The sequence below is a fragment of the Loxodonta africana genome, chromosome 19, assembly GCF_030014295.1.
Source record: "Loxodonta africana isolate mLoxAfr1 chromosome 19, mLoxAfr1.hap2, whole genome shotgun sequence".
In the NCBI taxonomy this organism is placed as follows: Eukaryota; Metazoa; Chordata; class Mammalia; order Proboscidea; family Elephantidae; genus Loxodonta; species Loxodonta africana.
This window is the reverse complement of record NC_087360.1, coordinates 19,102,827-19,117,271: the sequence shown is the minus strand read 5'-3', so window position 1 is coordinate 19,117,271 and position 14,445 is coordinate 19,102,827. Positions and strand designations below refer to the sequence as shown.

At 44.7% G+C, this 14,445-nt stretch overlaps 1 protein-coding gene across 1 annotated transcript in view; it reads left to right on the top strand.

Annotated features, from left to right (window-relative positions):
* The window catches only part of CORO1C (coronin 1C), an 87,782-nt gene extending 76,081 nt beyond the window's left edge, over window positions 1–11,701 (top strand). Inside the window, exons 6-11 of the mRNA XM_064272323.1 lie at window positions 1,421–1,540; window positions 2,659–2,763; window positions 5,300–5,445; window positions 8,201–8,258; window positions 8,349–8,594; window positions 9,268–11,701. Coding sequence (XP_064128393.1) covers window positions 1,421–1,540; window positions 2,659–2,763; window positions 5,300–5,445; window positions 8,201–8,258; window positions 8,349–8,594; window positions 9,268–9,387 — 795 coding nt within the window. The 3' untranslated portion in view covers window positions 9,388–11,701. The remainder of the gene's footprint in view (window positions 1–1,420; window positions 1,541–2,658; window positions 2,764–5,299; window positions 5,446–8,200; window positions 8,259–8,348; window positions 8,595–9,267) is intronic.
* Window positions 11,702–14,445: the final 2,744 nt, after the last annotated feature.

The window sequence follows — 14,445 nt, the reverse complement described above, 5'->3', positions numbered from 1 at the left end:
GTGTGAGCCTTCTGCTTCACCAGGCAGGCCTCGGAGGCTGCGCTTCTGGTCAGCTGACCCTGGCTGTGAGCAAACGCCAGACAGAAAAGGGAAGGGCTTGTTCCTGCTTCTGACTTTGCCCCCAGTCAAACTGCTCTGCAGAGTTGCCCGCTTCCAGCTTTTACTTAAGTCTTTGCTCCCACTTGGTGGCCATTTTTTCACAGAGGAATAAAGTTTTTATCAGTTCACTAGAATCCTTAAGAATTTACAAGTCTGGATCAGCTAAACCAGTTTGCTGCATTCCTGGGCTTAAGGTTCAGGACTGAATATTGAGTCGCCACCCTGCTCCAGCAATGACTGTGAAGGTGCCTCACAAAAATGCAAACAATAGCTCAGCTTAGCTAGTAAAGAATGTCTGCCTTGAGCATTGTGCTCTTTTAAAAACTATCTGTGTAGAATCAAAATGATGACAGTGACTTGAAAGGTTAGATAGGAATCTTAGGGGCAGGGGGTTTCTGCCACTGGAGGAGGAGCAGTTTGGAAAAGGAGGGTGAGAATGTTCGCACAACTCGAAGGATGTCATCAGTGTCACTCAATTGTAAATGCAGAAATTGTTGAGTTGGTGTATGTTCTGCTGTGTATATTCTCCACAATGAAAAATAAAATAAATTTAAGACTATGCAACAGGTTTCCTTATCAGCTCGGTGTTGTTGTTTCTGTCACGCAAACTGGGCCTCAACAAAATACAGATCGTGACAAAATATGGGTCTCGGGGGTCTTTAGTCAGGGTTGAAAGTGCCAACACTGAACCCAAAAATCCCTCTCTTCAGCCTGCAGTTACCCTTCTTTAAAATGTGTTTGTTCTTTGGCAGTATGACTTCTAAAGGGCTGATGGGGCTAATGCTTATTGATCACCTACGACTAGCCCAGCCCCATGCAAAGTGCATTCCAGGCAGTCTCATGTACTCCACCGGCCTCCTCCCGAGGGTAGGACCTGGTACATTCTCACTGAATAAATGAGGTTAAAGAAGTGCTTAGCTAGACTGGACTTTTCTTTCCTATGAAATTGGCAGAAATTGCAGGAAGTGTCCAACCTTCAGGCTCTTAACCTTCTTGAGAAACATTTACTGGGCAAGGTCCTTTCCTGTGTTTTATCTTGGCAGTGCATGGACTTGGTTGGCAGTAGGGTGTGGTAGAAGGAGTGAGGCCTTTGAGTCAAATCCTGGCACTTTTGCTCATTAAATTAAGTAGCTGAGGGACCTGGAGCGAATCACTTAGTGTCTCTTTATTTCCTCATCTCTAAAAGGGGCAGGGGGTTAACACCGACTCTCCCGGGTGAACGTGAATGATGCCTGGGATGTAGTTGAGTCCCCCTGCCCCAGCCGATTTTCCTTCTTGCAGTTTGAATGTGTCTAATGTGCCTTTTTGCTCTCTCTCCCAGGAGAAGGAGAAAGCACATGAAGGAGCAAGACCCATGAGAGCCATCTTTCTGGCTGATGGGAATGTCTTCACTACTGGTTTCAGCCGCATGAGTGAGCGGCAGCTGGCTCTCTGGAATCCGGTACGCCCCTACCCAGCCTTTCTGCATGTTTGCCACTTGAGCTTTCTCTTTTCTGAGTGGGTCTTAGGGTCAGTAAGTGAATTATAAGGAGCCATGGTGGCACTGCTTGCTAACCGAAAGGTTGGACATTCGAACCCACCATTCATTCCACAGTAGCCTGCTTCTGTAAAGACTTTTTTAAAAAACCTGTTGCCATCGAGTTGATTCCAACTCATAATGACCCTATAGGACAGAGTAGAGCTGCCCCATAGGGTTTCCAAGGCTGTAAATCTTTACGGAAGCAGACTGCCACAGCTTTCCCCAGTGGAGGATGATGGGTTTGGTTTTCTGTTTTTTGTTTGTTTTAGAAGTGGGTGGTAGGACTCTTAGTGTACTTTTCTGAGGCTGTCATAAATTTTTGCTTATCATAAATTGGATGTCAAGTTCTCATCCTCCCTGGAGACTTTTTGGTAAATGTATTTCCAAAATGCATTCTTGGGGCTCCCAAGGAGTCTTTTTAAAAAGAATCCAATGTTTTAGACTCGGGAAATGAGTTTTAACCTTAGTTATATTTTATGAAGAATATGATCAAATGTCTAAATCAAACTAGTCGTGCTTGGGAAAATGTTCATAATCGCATAAGTGGGAAGAAGAATGCTAAACCGTATACATGGTGCGAGCCCCATTTGTGTTTATGTGTGTTAGAAGCAAATAGACCAGAATGGTCATAGTGCTTATATCTGGATTGTGGGATCGTGGAATATGGGATAATCTTGTTTTCTTCTTGATATCTTTGTATTTTTAAAAGTTTCTACCATAAAAAAAAAAAAGCATGTGTTTATTTTATGATGCAAAAAAAGGTACTTTTGAAAAATGAGATAGTCACAGAGGAGAAGGGTGCTCTCATCTTTTCACGGCATCACACTGACATAGCCGTTCGTTATGTGGTCGACAACATTTGCGGCAGGTCAGGTTCCAGTTAGTATCCCCGTTAGTCTTTACATGCGTGAGTATTACATGTGCCTTGTTCACACATTCATGATTTAAACGAGAGGTCTAGGAACATGGCTAACTCAAGCATAAAGGAATACATAACAAGGTTATAAAAATTCATCTTTTAAAAAAATTTTTTTTTCCAGAAAAATATGCAAGAACCAATTGCTCTTCATGAAATGGACACTAGCAATGGGGTGTTGCTGCCTTTCTATGACCCTGACACAAGTATCATTTACTTATGTGGCAAGGTAAGCGGTCGTCCTTACAGGTGTGAAATTTAATCCGGGAAGAGCAGTCTGCCCCTCAGAGATTTAGAAGATGACCAGTGTATTGTATCATTTCCTTGTCTGAATTTGTCTAATTTGTGCCTGTGTGTTTTGAGCTAAGATGAGGACAGATAATTTCAGTGTGTTGTAGGTCTCGAGACTGGAACTTTTGGTCCTGGGCAGTTGTGCCGTAATAGCATGCTGTGCTCAGTGCTTCTGACTGAGCAGGACAGAGCGGGGCAGTTGGGAAACGGTGGTGGGGAGACGGGTGCTTGGGGTGCTCTAGTGGGAGAAAGAGGACCTGCCAATGGTTTGTGTTCACCTTAGCGTGCTACGAGGTTGGTGACTTTGTATTTTCACTGTCCATTACTGGTATCAGAGGTAGGTAACCCGTTTGCCACAGCTAATGCTGAAATCTATTGGGTAGCCTAGATTACCGTTTACGTACTAATTACTACAAGGCATGGACTGGTGACGAGACCAGAGCTTTGTGGTTGTGAGATTTGAGGGCCTCAGAGACCCCCCAGTGGGTTTTTGTTCTTGAAGTTCAGTATTAGGACCCTGAACCTGAAAATATGTGGTCTGACCAGAATTTTAGGTGGTGATAGCTGTTACAGGAGGGCTCCATGCTGAATTCAAAAAACCTTTCTCATGCCTTATGATCTCCGACTAACTAAACTATTGGCATTTTTATGGTGAGGATTTCGGTTTAGTAGACAGTAACCTCAATTCCATAATCCTTTGCAGCTTCAGTTTTCCTTAGTATTTTGTATAGGTGAAAATTTAGCTCAGTGAGTACAGAACATTCACCTTGAGCGGTGTGCACTTGAAAAGAATTATCTGTGTGAGATCAAATTGACAGCAATAACTCAAACAGAGAGACTTTTAGGGGACAAAGAGTCTAAGTTAATGGTGGTGAAACAGTATGTGTAGAGAGATAGTGAGAATGGGGACACAGTGCAGAGAATGTAACCGGTGTCACTGAACTGTACATGTAGAAAAGGGTGAATGGGCGTATGTTTGGTTAAGTATATTTTCGCCAACATATTTTTTTTTAATTGCAGCCCCTGCTTGTTCACTGTTTGTCTGTAGAAATACAACTGATACATTTTTTTATATTGACCTTTTATCCTACTTTCTTGGTAATAAACTCATAGTTCTAGTAGTTTTTTCTTTTTTTTCTTTATGTAGAAAATCACATTCTCTGCAAAAAAAAAAAAAAAAAAAATCAAACCTGTTGCCGTCAAGTTGATTCCGCCTCATAGTGACCCTGTAGGACAAAGTAGAACTGCCCCATAAGGTTTCCAAGGAGCAGCTGGTGGATTCAAACTGCCAACCTTTTGGTTAGTAGCCAAGCTCTTAACCACTGCGCCACCAGGGCTCCCTGCAAATAAAGGCCGTGTTTATTTCTTCCTTTCTAAAAAATGGAGCTGTGGCTGCATTTCTCCAAACCTGTTAGTTACCCCTTGCTGGGTAAAATGCTAACATTAATGTGAAATGGCAGTTTGTGTGGCCTTTACTTCTGTTCACAGTTGAGCGACCACACTGTGGGCCTGCTTTACATTGTCATAGGTCAGTTACTTGGAAACTGAGATCTTGTCTGTTACCTGGCACATCATTTTATGGCAGATGTTAACATCTGCAAAGTACACCTGCCTCAAAGTTGCTGCCTTAGACTGCATCAGAAGAAACAAGGAGTGGGTTACCCAGATGTTCGCAACATCAGGTGGAAAATGATTTTGGGTAGGCAGAAAATGAAGAGGATGTTTAGCTTCCTTTCCAGTTCTTTAGATGTTTAAATCATGGAAACAACGATTTATGTCATTTTCTTGCTGATACATATATTCCCTCCACCAGACAGGAGTGCTGTTCAGGTTGGTTTAACTGTGTGATAATTATTTAACCTTTGAGAGACTAGCATATGCTTCAGATTTCCAAAAACACCTGACCATTCTAAGCAAGATAGTCATAGAATTTTACACACTGCAATGAGATAATACTACCTTTCAAGGTTAAAGGATACTCAATAAAAATTCTTAATTGGAAAAAAATCTCACTGTTGTTATCATCTGATTGTCTGGCGTTAGTGCCCCTCGGGGCTTTGAATGGCACTGCGCTGTGCCAGGGAAGGAGTACTCAGGAAAACTCACTGTGCTCTCAGTGATCCTCGTAGCTGCTTGTGGAGATTAAATGGTGATGTAGTTGTTTGGCAGCGGCATTAACATTTGTGCCTTGCCTATAACCTCGCACCTGGGCTTAGTGGAGTAAAGTCGGAGCTTCCAGAGGAGGCAGAGGGAGCCCGCCATTTACAGAGCACGCTGTCTTTGATGAGTGAGGGTTTGTTCTGTGAGGAAGAGAAACTGTCATATATCTCAGGCAAGCCTCATGATAAGGCAGACAAGGTCAGCCACAGTAGAGGGTCCCAGATAATGCTGGATTTACAAGGGAGAGAGACACCCACTGAGACAAGACGCTTCTATTAACGTTAAGCTCCAAACTCATCTCCGCTTTCTCCCAGGGCGACAGCAGTATCCGCTACTTCGAGATCACGGATGAGTCCCCATATGTCCACTACCTCAACACCTTCAGCAGCAAAGAGCCTCAGAGAGGAATGGGGTACATGCCCAAGAGGGGGCTGGATGTGAACAAATGTGAGATTGCCAGGTAAAGAATTGGTATCTACGGTATTCAAATTGTTTGTGTCATCTGTGTAACACGAGAGTCAAGTCTTTCCACCCCTGCGTGTGTGGTATAGAATTAATATCTCCTTTCTTGCCCATTTTTAGAAATGTAGACTTTTAGAGCAGGAAGGAACCCTTCACGATCATTTAATCCAACTATGTCCCCCTTCGTTATTCAGATTATATAACTCAGGTGAGAGGTTAAGAGACTTAGCCCGGGTTTATCTCGCACTTAAATAGTGAAACCTTCATTTCTTGTCTTCGAGCTGGGCCTGTGGCCAGTATCCCCCTGGAAGACAAGCAGCGAGTGGATAGGCTGTCCCTCAGACAGAACTGAGGGGTGGTTTCCTACCTGCAGGGCAAAGAACCAGGTTCTAAATTGGATTCTGGACCCCACTAATTCTAACCTAGACAAGTCAACGGCGACAGCAGGGCATTAGTTACCTTCATTTAGGAAGTTCAGCTGTGCTGTGTAATTTCTACCTCTCTCTGCTACTCTTTGGAGCCCTGGTAACTCAGTGGTTAAGAGCTCGGCTGCCATCCAAAAGGTTGGCAGTTCTAATCCACCAGCAGCCACTCCTTGGAAACCCTATGGGGCAACTCTACTCTGTCCTATAGGGTTGCAGTGAATCGGAATCGACTCAACGGCAGTGTGTTTATTTGGTGTACTACTGTAGATTAAAAAAAAAACGTATTTCATAATGCCTAGTGGGCTTCCTAATGGCTAGGCTTTTTCCTCATACTAGTCACCAAAATGATGATCAGTGACCACCAGCCATTTTAAAGCATCAGAATAATTAGTATTGCACCATCGGACATGAGGTCATAGCACACGTTTATATGGGCATGTTGTCAAGTTTGCTCTTCTGGTCACATCTTTAAATAATTATATTTCAGTCTTTAAAAATAAAAGACTTTTCATACACCTTTTAAAAATATTAATTTTTTTTTTTTGTCATTGTTGTTTTGTTTTTAAATATGTCCAATGACCGTAATAGCTGGAGTCGTGACGGAAAGCTGGTTACAGATAATCCAGAACTGTGGCTTAAACCAGATTAACCAAAATGTGGCTCAAAATCCGTTCAGTGTGAACTTGTTTAAGATTATATACAATATTTGTGAGCACATATATTTTACGTATCATCTAAAAGTTTAAAAGGCCGTATGTAACAGATAATAGTTCAGGGCACTTCCTATTTATTGTTTCTTGAGCGCTTATTATACGTTAGGCACTGCATTCAGCAACCAGATGAGGTAGCTGTTTTTTTATCCCCATTTTCCGAATGAGGAACCTGAGGCTTGGTGAAGTTGTCACATGCCCCAGGGGTTACGGTAGTGCAGCTGGAAGTCAAACCCAGGTCAGTCTTTTCCACCACTCTGCTGACTGCAGAGTGTTCATTAAACCTGTCTTTTAAAATGTTTTTGGTTTCTTTGTTGGCTCTCTCTGGTTGAAATAGTGAATAGGCCGGTTTCAAGGATCAGTTCTTTACAACATGACTATGGTTTTCCAACACCTTTCCCAACCGCAGCTACTTTAAGCATTTGTGTCCCTGACATATTGGAGCAACACATCCGTAACCTGCAGGCTGGCTTGACTAGATTCGTGCCTGGATCGTGTTATCCCTTTTCAAACACCAAAGGCTACATATTTCTAGTGGCAACAGGGCCCACTGGCTTTGGGTGTTTGAGATGACAGTAACCCTTCTCATGTAAACTCGTGAATCCAGGGAACACCTCCCCAGCAGCACCTCCATCTCTGCTGACTTCTCCCCGCTGAGTTCCTGCCGTTCCATCTGGTGGGCTGGCCGGAGTGTTTTACTCTCCTGCCAGGAACTGGAGAGGGAACTCTTGGTGATTCCGTGTTGTGACAGAAAAAAACCAGCATGGCCTTGCCAGCGACTTGGCAAGAGCAGCAGTTTCTGGTTTTGTTGTTGTTTGAATTTGTTTGTTTAGTCTTATAGGATGCAATAGAAAGTGTTGTCTCATTGTTTTTCCAAGTTAGGAACTGTTTGTTTGCCTTTCCCACGTCACAGTGCAGACTGGTGCACATTCCCACTCTTTCCAAGTTTTGGATAGTTTCACATTTTTCTTGAGTTTTAGGCACAGTGGTGGTTTTCTCGGATGCCAAAATTTTAATTCCTGGGTTTGTTCTCTTTTCTTTTTTAAAAGTCATCTTTGTTCTTACAAAGATACTATCTCATCTCTAGGCGTTGGTTTTCTCCTGTCTGTTGACACGTTAATTTTCGTACACATGAATCATCACCATTGTTGTTGTTATATCCACCACAGTTGATCTTCCCCCAGATAATTGGGATTTATGGAGCCTTGGTGGCTCAGTGGTTAAGAGCTCAGCTGCTTAGCAAAAGGTCAGCAGTTTGAATCTACCAGCTGCTCTTTGGAAACCCTATGGGGCAGTTCTACTCTGACCTATAGGGTCACTATGAGTCTGAATTGACTCAGTGGCAACAGGTTTTATCAGTGTAATGGGCAGACCTCTACTTGAGGTTCTTGTCCTTAGTCTGCCATGTCCTAGCATTGTTACTCTTGGCTTCTGTTTCCTTGTCGGTAAAATGGGAACACTAAGATCTACCTACTCCCCAGGATGATCAAATGAGGTGATGGGCAGAGAAGCATTTCATACCCCCATGCAGTACTGTGGAAAATCCAGTTGTCGTTAACCCTGTTACTAAGCCTCTTATTTCACTTAATGTAACTTTGCCTTCATGTCCCCTTTGAAGATTCTTCAAACTTCATGAGAGAAAGTGCGAGCCCATTATCATGACTGTTCCCAGGAAGGTGAGTGCCCAGTTTTATAGGCAGTTGAAGTTTTTAAAAAAATCCCCGACCTTCCTTCTTCCTTATCTAAGGTTTTCCTATCTCTCCTAGTCTGACCTTTTCCAAGATGACCTGTATCCTGACACAGCAGGGCCAGAAGCTGCACTAGAAGCAGAAGAGTGGTTTGAGGGGAAGAACGCAGACCCAATCCTCATCTCCTTGAAGCACGGATACATTCCAGGCAAAAACAGGGATCTCAAGGTGGTCAAGAAGAACATTCTAGATAACAAGCCCACTGCAAACAAGAAGTGCGACCTGATAAACATCCCCAAGAAAACCACAGACACGGCCAGTGTGGTAAGGACTTGAGTTTGAGGGAAGTGCCAGCCGGCTTGGGCCTTGTCCTCTTGATAGCCTCAGCGAACTTGCCCCACCTGTGAAAGTCTTTTACAGGCGATGGGTTTTCAGGGAATGACGCTATATACTGCTTATGAGAAGTCCTGGGTCACGTGACAGTTAGGAATGTGTGGTCACGTTGGCTCCTTTAGCTCAGTTTTTTATAACGACCACAGTAGATATCAGTCTGCCACTGTCTCTGAGCGTGCACAGAAGCCCTGGGCTTCTTCCTGACTCTCTTTCCCCAAAGACAGTTAAACCCATCTCTGTTATAGGTAGAGACCTAGGGCATCACGAGAGTGCAGGGTCACAGGTGCACTGTGGAAGGGGAGAGCCAGCTGGGGGTTGGGGCAAGCAGGGCAGGGACTTAGCTCCCAAGGAGGACCCCCGAGGGCATGGCCAGAGTCCTCTGGCCTCTGGAAGGAGTCATCCTTCTCCCTGGTCAAGTAGAAATCCTCCTGGTGGAGTGGAGTGCTGGGAGGTGGCTGGGCTAGAGGGCAGCCTGGAAGGACTCGGTCTTGCCCACCAGCTCAGTTGTGTCCCGAGGGTGTCTGTCCTCAACTGTGTTGAACTGGTTAACTGCTTTTAAGTCATCTCTGCCTCTCCCCGCCCCCACTTTTGTTTGTTCTCTTAGCAAAATGAAGCCAAGCTGGATGAGATTTTAAAAGAGATCAAATCCATAAAAGACACAATCTGCAATCAAGATGAGCGCATTTCCAAGTTAGAACAGCAGATGGCGAAGATTGCAGCCTGAAGGTCCCACCCCACCCTTCCAAACACGGGAGCAAGGACTTTGCGCTTGGTAGCTGGTTGTTGGTGTGGTCCTTGGGAGGGACAGGGCGGCACTGCCATTGGAGACGTCCCATCTCAGATTTGTCGACCAGCGAGAAGCCACATTCCAATGAGAGCCCAATTCGTCTCCCCAATTTGCAGAAACAAAACGTAATTGAAAAGCCGAGCTTTTTCTCAAAAGGCTTTTTTGATGTTTTAAGTGTTACGTGTGACTCGTTGAACTTTTAAAAGACAAAAGTGCTACTTTTAAAAATCCCAGATAATTCCGAATTTTAGAAAACAAACCAAGTCTGATTCAGTGTCGTGCCCAAGTACCCTTTTTTTTACAAATAGGGACCAATGCCACATTGCTTTTTATATTTCTTTTTTTAATGTTGCCAAAACCAAAAGTAGCTTTTTTTTTTTCCATTTGTATTTTGCTACTTTGCAGTATTTGTGTGTGGTTTTATTTTTTTTCCTTAATTTGAAAGGGACAGCACTGTGTATGTTTATAAACTAAATGAAGATAAGATATTATTTTGTATAAATGTTCTTCTGAGAACAATCAGAGCAGTAGCCACGTCGTGCCGGCTCCATTGCAGCACAACCTTGGTCATCTTTGTGCCTGTGCAGAAGGAAGATTTAAAAAATCACATGGACCCGTATTGCCACCCCCTTCTCATTTCATTGAGTCTTCTGATCAAAAAACTTCATATCGTCTCTCTTCCTTTCTTTCTTCTAGAAATTGGGTGGTTGTACCAGAACAGAGTTTTGCTTTTTGGTTATCCTGTACTTCCGATGATTATAATCTAACCCAAATTAGCACGTGTTTCTGCAGTTTTGTTACACACATAGAATCGATTGCCTTCATCACGTTAAGCATCGTGTTTCAGGTTCTGGTCAATACTTGACAAGGGTGCCCGGGACAAGAAGATGTACACAGGGTGTCCAGTTCCTTCTTGCCCTTATCAGCAGCTTGCCTAACTCTTGAGTACAGTGGCAGAGACTCAAAATTGGGGCGCCTGGGGGGGGGCATGTCAGCCCAGGGCAATCCTATTTTCCTGCCTGTCCCTTGCTGTCCCCGTGCTGTCCTGAAGAAAGGTGTGGCTCTCCTTTAACTCACACAGCTCCGTTTTTCCTCTTCCTCACGTGTGCGTAACCTCCTCGCTCAGGGCTCCCTCCAGTCGTTCCTCCTCCTTCCTGCCTTTCAGCCCTAATTCACATTCAGACAGATGAGGCCAGAGGGTGCTGTTGAATGTCGAGACTGAGGAGAATGGTCTAGAAAGAAGCAAGACCTGGAGCGCAGACCTTGCTGCAGCTCTGACTAAAAACGTGTCCATTTGTGCCCACTGCACAAACGCACGCCTTTCAGCTCTCCCAGAGATTCCCAGCCTGCAGGGCCAGGGACAGCTCTGACCACCTGTCTGTTCCTGGGTTCACTGAACTTCCCCCGATTTCCAGCTTTCTCATATTGCATGCTTGGGAAACAAGACGTAAGAACCCTCTGTTTTGGAAGGGTTGAGTGCTTGCCCGAGAAATATCTAATGCCATGGGGACCATGAGGGACTCTTTTGCATATGCCTGTGCTGGTGTGGGGATGGGGCTGGCTGGAAGTGTCTGTACAGGGGATCAGGGTGGAGGCTGGGGATTGTGGTTGTGGGTTTGCATGGTGGTCAGCAGAGCTGCAGTTAATGTCCTTGCAGAAAAGGTACCGCGTGCTTAACCTATACTGAGATTGCTGTCTCCACAATTTCAGGGCATCTGAACATTTGATAGGGTTTTGTGTGTGTGTGTATGTGTGTGTGTGTGTTTAATATTGAAGTGGATAGTAAGATGTGAAGGAAACAATAATTACAGTGACTTATATTCAAACCTGTATATGTTTCTTTATCAACGTAATCTGCTGAGGACCTTCATGTTTAAGATTCAGAATGTTTTAAGGTTCTGGTCTCATATTTAATTAAGTAAACGGAATTGTCGTTGACAGTGGTGACACACCATAAGGCATGTGGCCCGAGGAGAAGAGGGAGGGCAGGAATGTCACCGTGGTCTTAGTTTGTAGCCTGTGACTGATTTAATGAATGGACGCCCAGCCAGGCTCAGATCGGTGCCTGCAGCATTGTGGGTTTTTTCTTTCCTGTTTTGTCTTGTGTTTTTTTGTTTGTCTGTTTTAAAGCCGTGCTATCCCAGAGGAGAACCAGTGAATTACTCCTAGATCGGCTCTTATAGAGCGGCCATCGTTACTCTGTCAAAAGACTTGCTTCCATTTTCAAAGATAAAAATCATTGATTACAAAATGGTGTCCGTGTTTATTTCACACCCAGCCTCTCTGAGGCACCCTGCCCATCTCTGCCTAACACAGCTTCTGTGACTCAGCGGAACTGGCCAGGTGACTTTTTCCCCTCTGAGGGTAAGTACAGGGGAAGTGCGTGTGGATACTGAAACTCGAGTAAATATGAAAGTCAGCTGGCGTCTGTAGAGTGCAGTGCTTATGTTCCTGCCTCCCACCTTTGCTGGGGTGGACCGTGGGCAGATGTCCTAATCTCTTCTATTTTGAAAGGGGATGATAATTCCATAGAGAGAGAGAGAAAGGCCCATACCCGGCCACACAGTGAGTCCCCCGGCACGGACCCAATCACTACCACAGCGCGCTGACCCCCTGGAGTCCCTTTGAAATCATTTTTTCTTCAGGAGAAGTATAATTTAAAATTCTCTTGGCTCGGCTGCTACTTTTATTCCAGCAGAAGGTGTTCGGGGTCGGATGAATTGCACACCCCCTTCCCAGCTCCCGTTTTGCCCTAAGACATTGTCTCGTGACGTTTTATTGATTATAGCGAAGAATTTCCCACCGTTTGGCCTTTCTAAAGGTTTATAAATATGATGAATAATTGGCTTGAAGCTCTCCCCTCGGCCCTCCAATACCTTACCCTACAAGTGCTTTAGTCTCTGAGGAGAAGGCAGCCAGGCTCTCGGTCCGCCTGTGGTTGCAGGAAGTAGAAGTTGGCAGATGTTCTCTGTAGGCCTGAGGTGCCCAGAGTCAGGGCTGAGGCGCGTGGGGTGGTGTGTTTACAACTGACTTCTCTGACTTGGGCTGCCTTGATTCTCTGCCAGAAGGTCTAAGGGGCATCCTGCTAGCCCCAGACAGACAGCCAGACCTTGTCTAGAGAGAACTTCCATTTTAAAAAAAAAAAATTGCTTTCCTTGCTGTACTTAGTGTCCTGTGTCCAGAAAAACTTTTTGTTGGTTCTTAAACATCTGTTAACTCTAAGCAGCCCTTTCTCTTTCTGCAAGCGCGTGAAAATACCCTGAAACCATCAATGGCTCACAAACGTGAGTCATCCTCAAGGACACACCAGTCTCTCTTCTGACCAGCCACACTCGTTGCCCAGGCTGGACGGTCAGAAAGTTCCTCCCCTCCAAAGAAGGCAGGGGGTGGTGGGCCCTTTCCTTCACCACTAGAGAGAGTCTGCACAGGTTGGAACAACCTTTCCAGTTTGACAGCTGTATCTACCTGTTTTTTTTTTTCAGGTTTCCACCTCTGGGAATTGTGTCCCCAGGAGCTAGTGGGAGATGTATTTTAAAAGCTAGAGAAGTATAAACGCAGAGCATTCAGCCCACAAGGAGGTTGGTTAACTTGTCCCATCCATAGGTCGTAATCCTGTGTAGTTATTTAAAATGAATATTGAAGAGGAAACATTAAAAACTAGACTACAAAATATAGTCAATTCCAGATTTTGTCTTCAGTGTATGTATTTACCCAGGTGAAAGCATAGAGTGTATTAGTTCTGGGTGGTGGGATGCCCTCATGCTTTTCTGGATTTCCCCAGTGTTCCACAGCGAGCTGTCACTAATCAGAAAAAAGTAAACTTGTGTCTAAAAAATAATTCTCATCCGCTGGTCACTTCCCATGAAGTCACCATGAGGTAAATGACATTGGTTGGTTTATCCTTTTAAAACTGTGCTGGGGAGGTGTGAAGTACCTTGTTGTTGTTATGTGCCCTTGAGTCAATTCCGACTCATAGCAACCCCATGGGAAAGAGTAGAACTGCCCCTGTAGGGTTTCCAAGGAGCAGCTGATGGATTCAAACTGCTGACCTTTTGGTTAGCAGCCAAGCTCTTAACCACTGCCATACCAGGGAAGACCAGAATTTTTAGTGAGAAATCCAGGTTTCTCATGACCTTAAAGAAAGATAGGAAAACAGAATACCCGCCCCAGAAACAGATTATAGCTGATACGCCTTTTAAAGATATATGCCTCTGTATATTTACATGTACAGTAAATACCAGAAATGTCGTTTTTGCTGCCTGGAGTTAGAAGTGGCCAGTAATTTTTGCTTAATTCTGGTATTTTTTTTTTTCCCTTTTGGAATTTCTAGATTTCCTGTAGTCAACGTGTTACTTTATTCCCAGAAAGAAGTTATTGAATTCAATTATTAATGATAAATGAACAGTGTATTAAAGCAAACATCACAAACCAGTGGGGAAGGGCAACTTGGTGGGTATGGGGGAGCACCGGGGAGATGGGATCCAGAGAAAGGCCAGGCAGGCAGCTGGGGTGGAGAAACCTTTGAGTGGTTGAGAAAAGGAAGGGTGAGTTTACCCAGAGTCCTAGGTGCTACGTGTGTGCTGGGGCTTCAGATACAAATAAAGCGCGTTCTGCCTTTACGGGCGTCTAGTCCAGGTGAGGACGAGGTGATGTAGTGGGGTCACAACACATGGTGCTGGGTGCCCTGAGATGCTGCAGAAACAGGGCGGGGTTGTAGCCAAATTCGTTGGGCCTCCCCTCCCCCAGCGCCTCTTGAGGTCACAGCAGCAGGCTGGCCTTCCTTCTGGCCCTGTGACTTCTCGGAGTTCATTTCCTAATCTCTTCCCACTGGACACAGTTTTACTCGCTTTGGTTTTCATTGGGTCCGTACTTATTTTAACAAGCGTGTGAGGTCCTGGAGAACATGGTATCGGAGCAGATAATGAAGTGGTCCAGGAAGGGGAGGTTTTCAGGCTTATAGCTCAGAGCCCTCAGAGAAGTGCGGGGCGAAGAAAG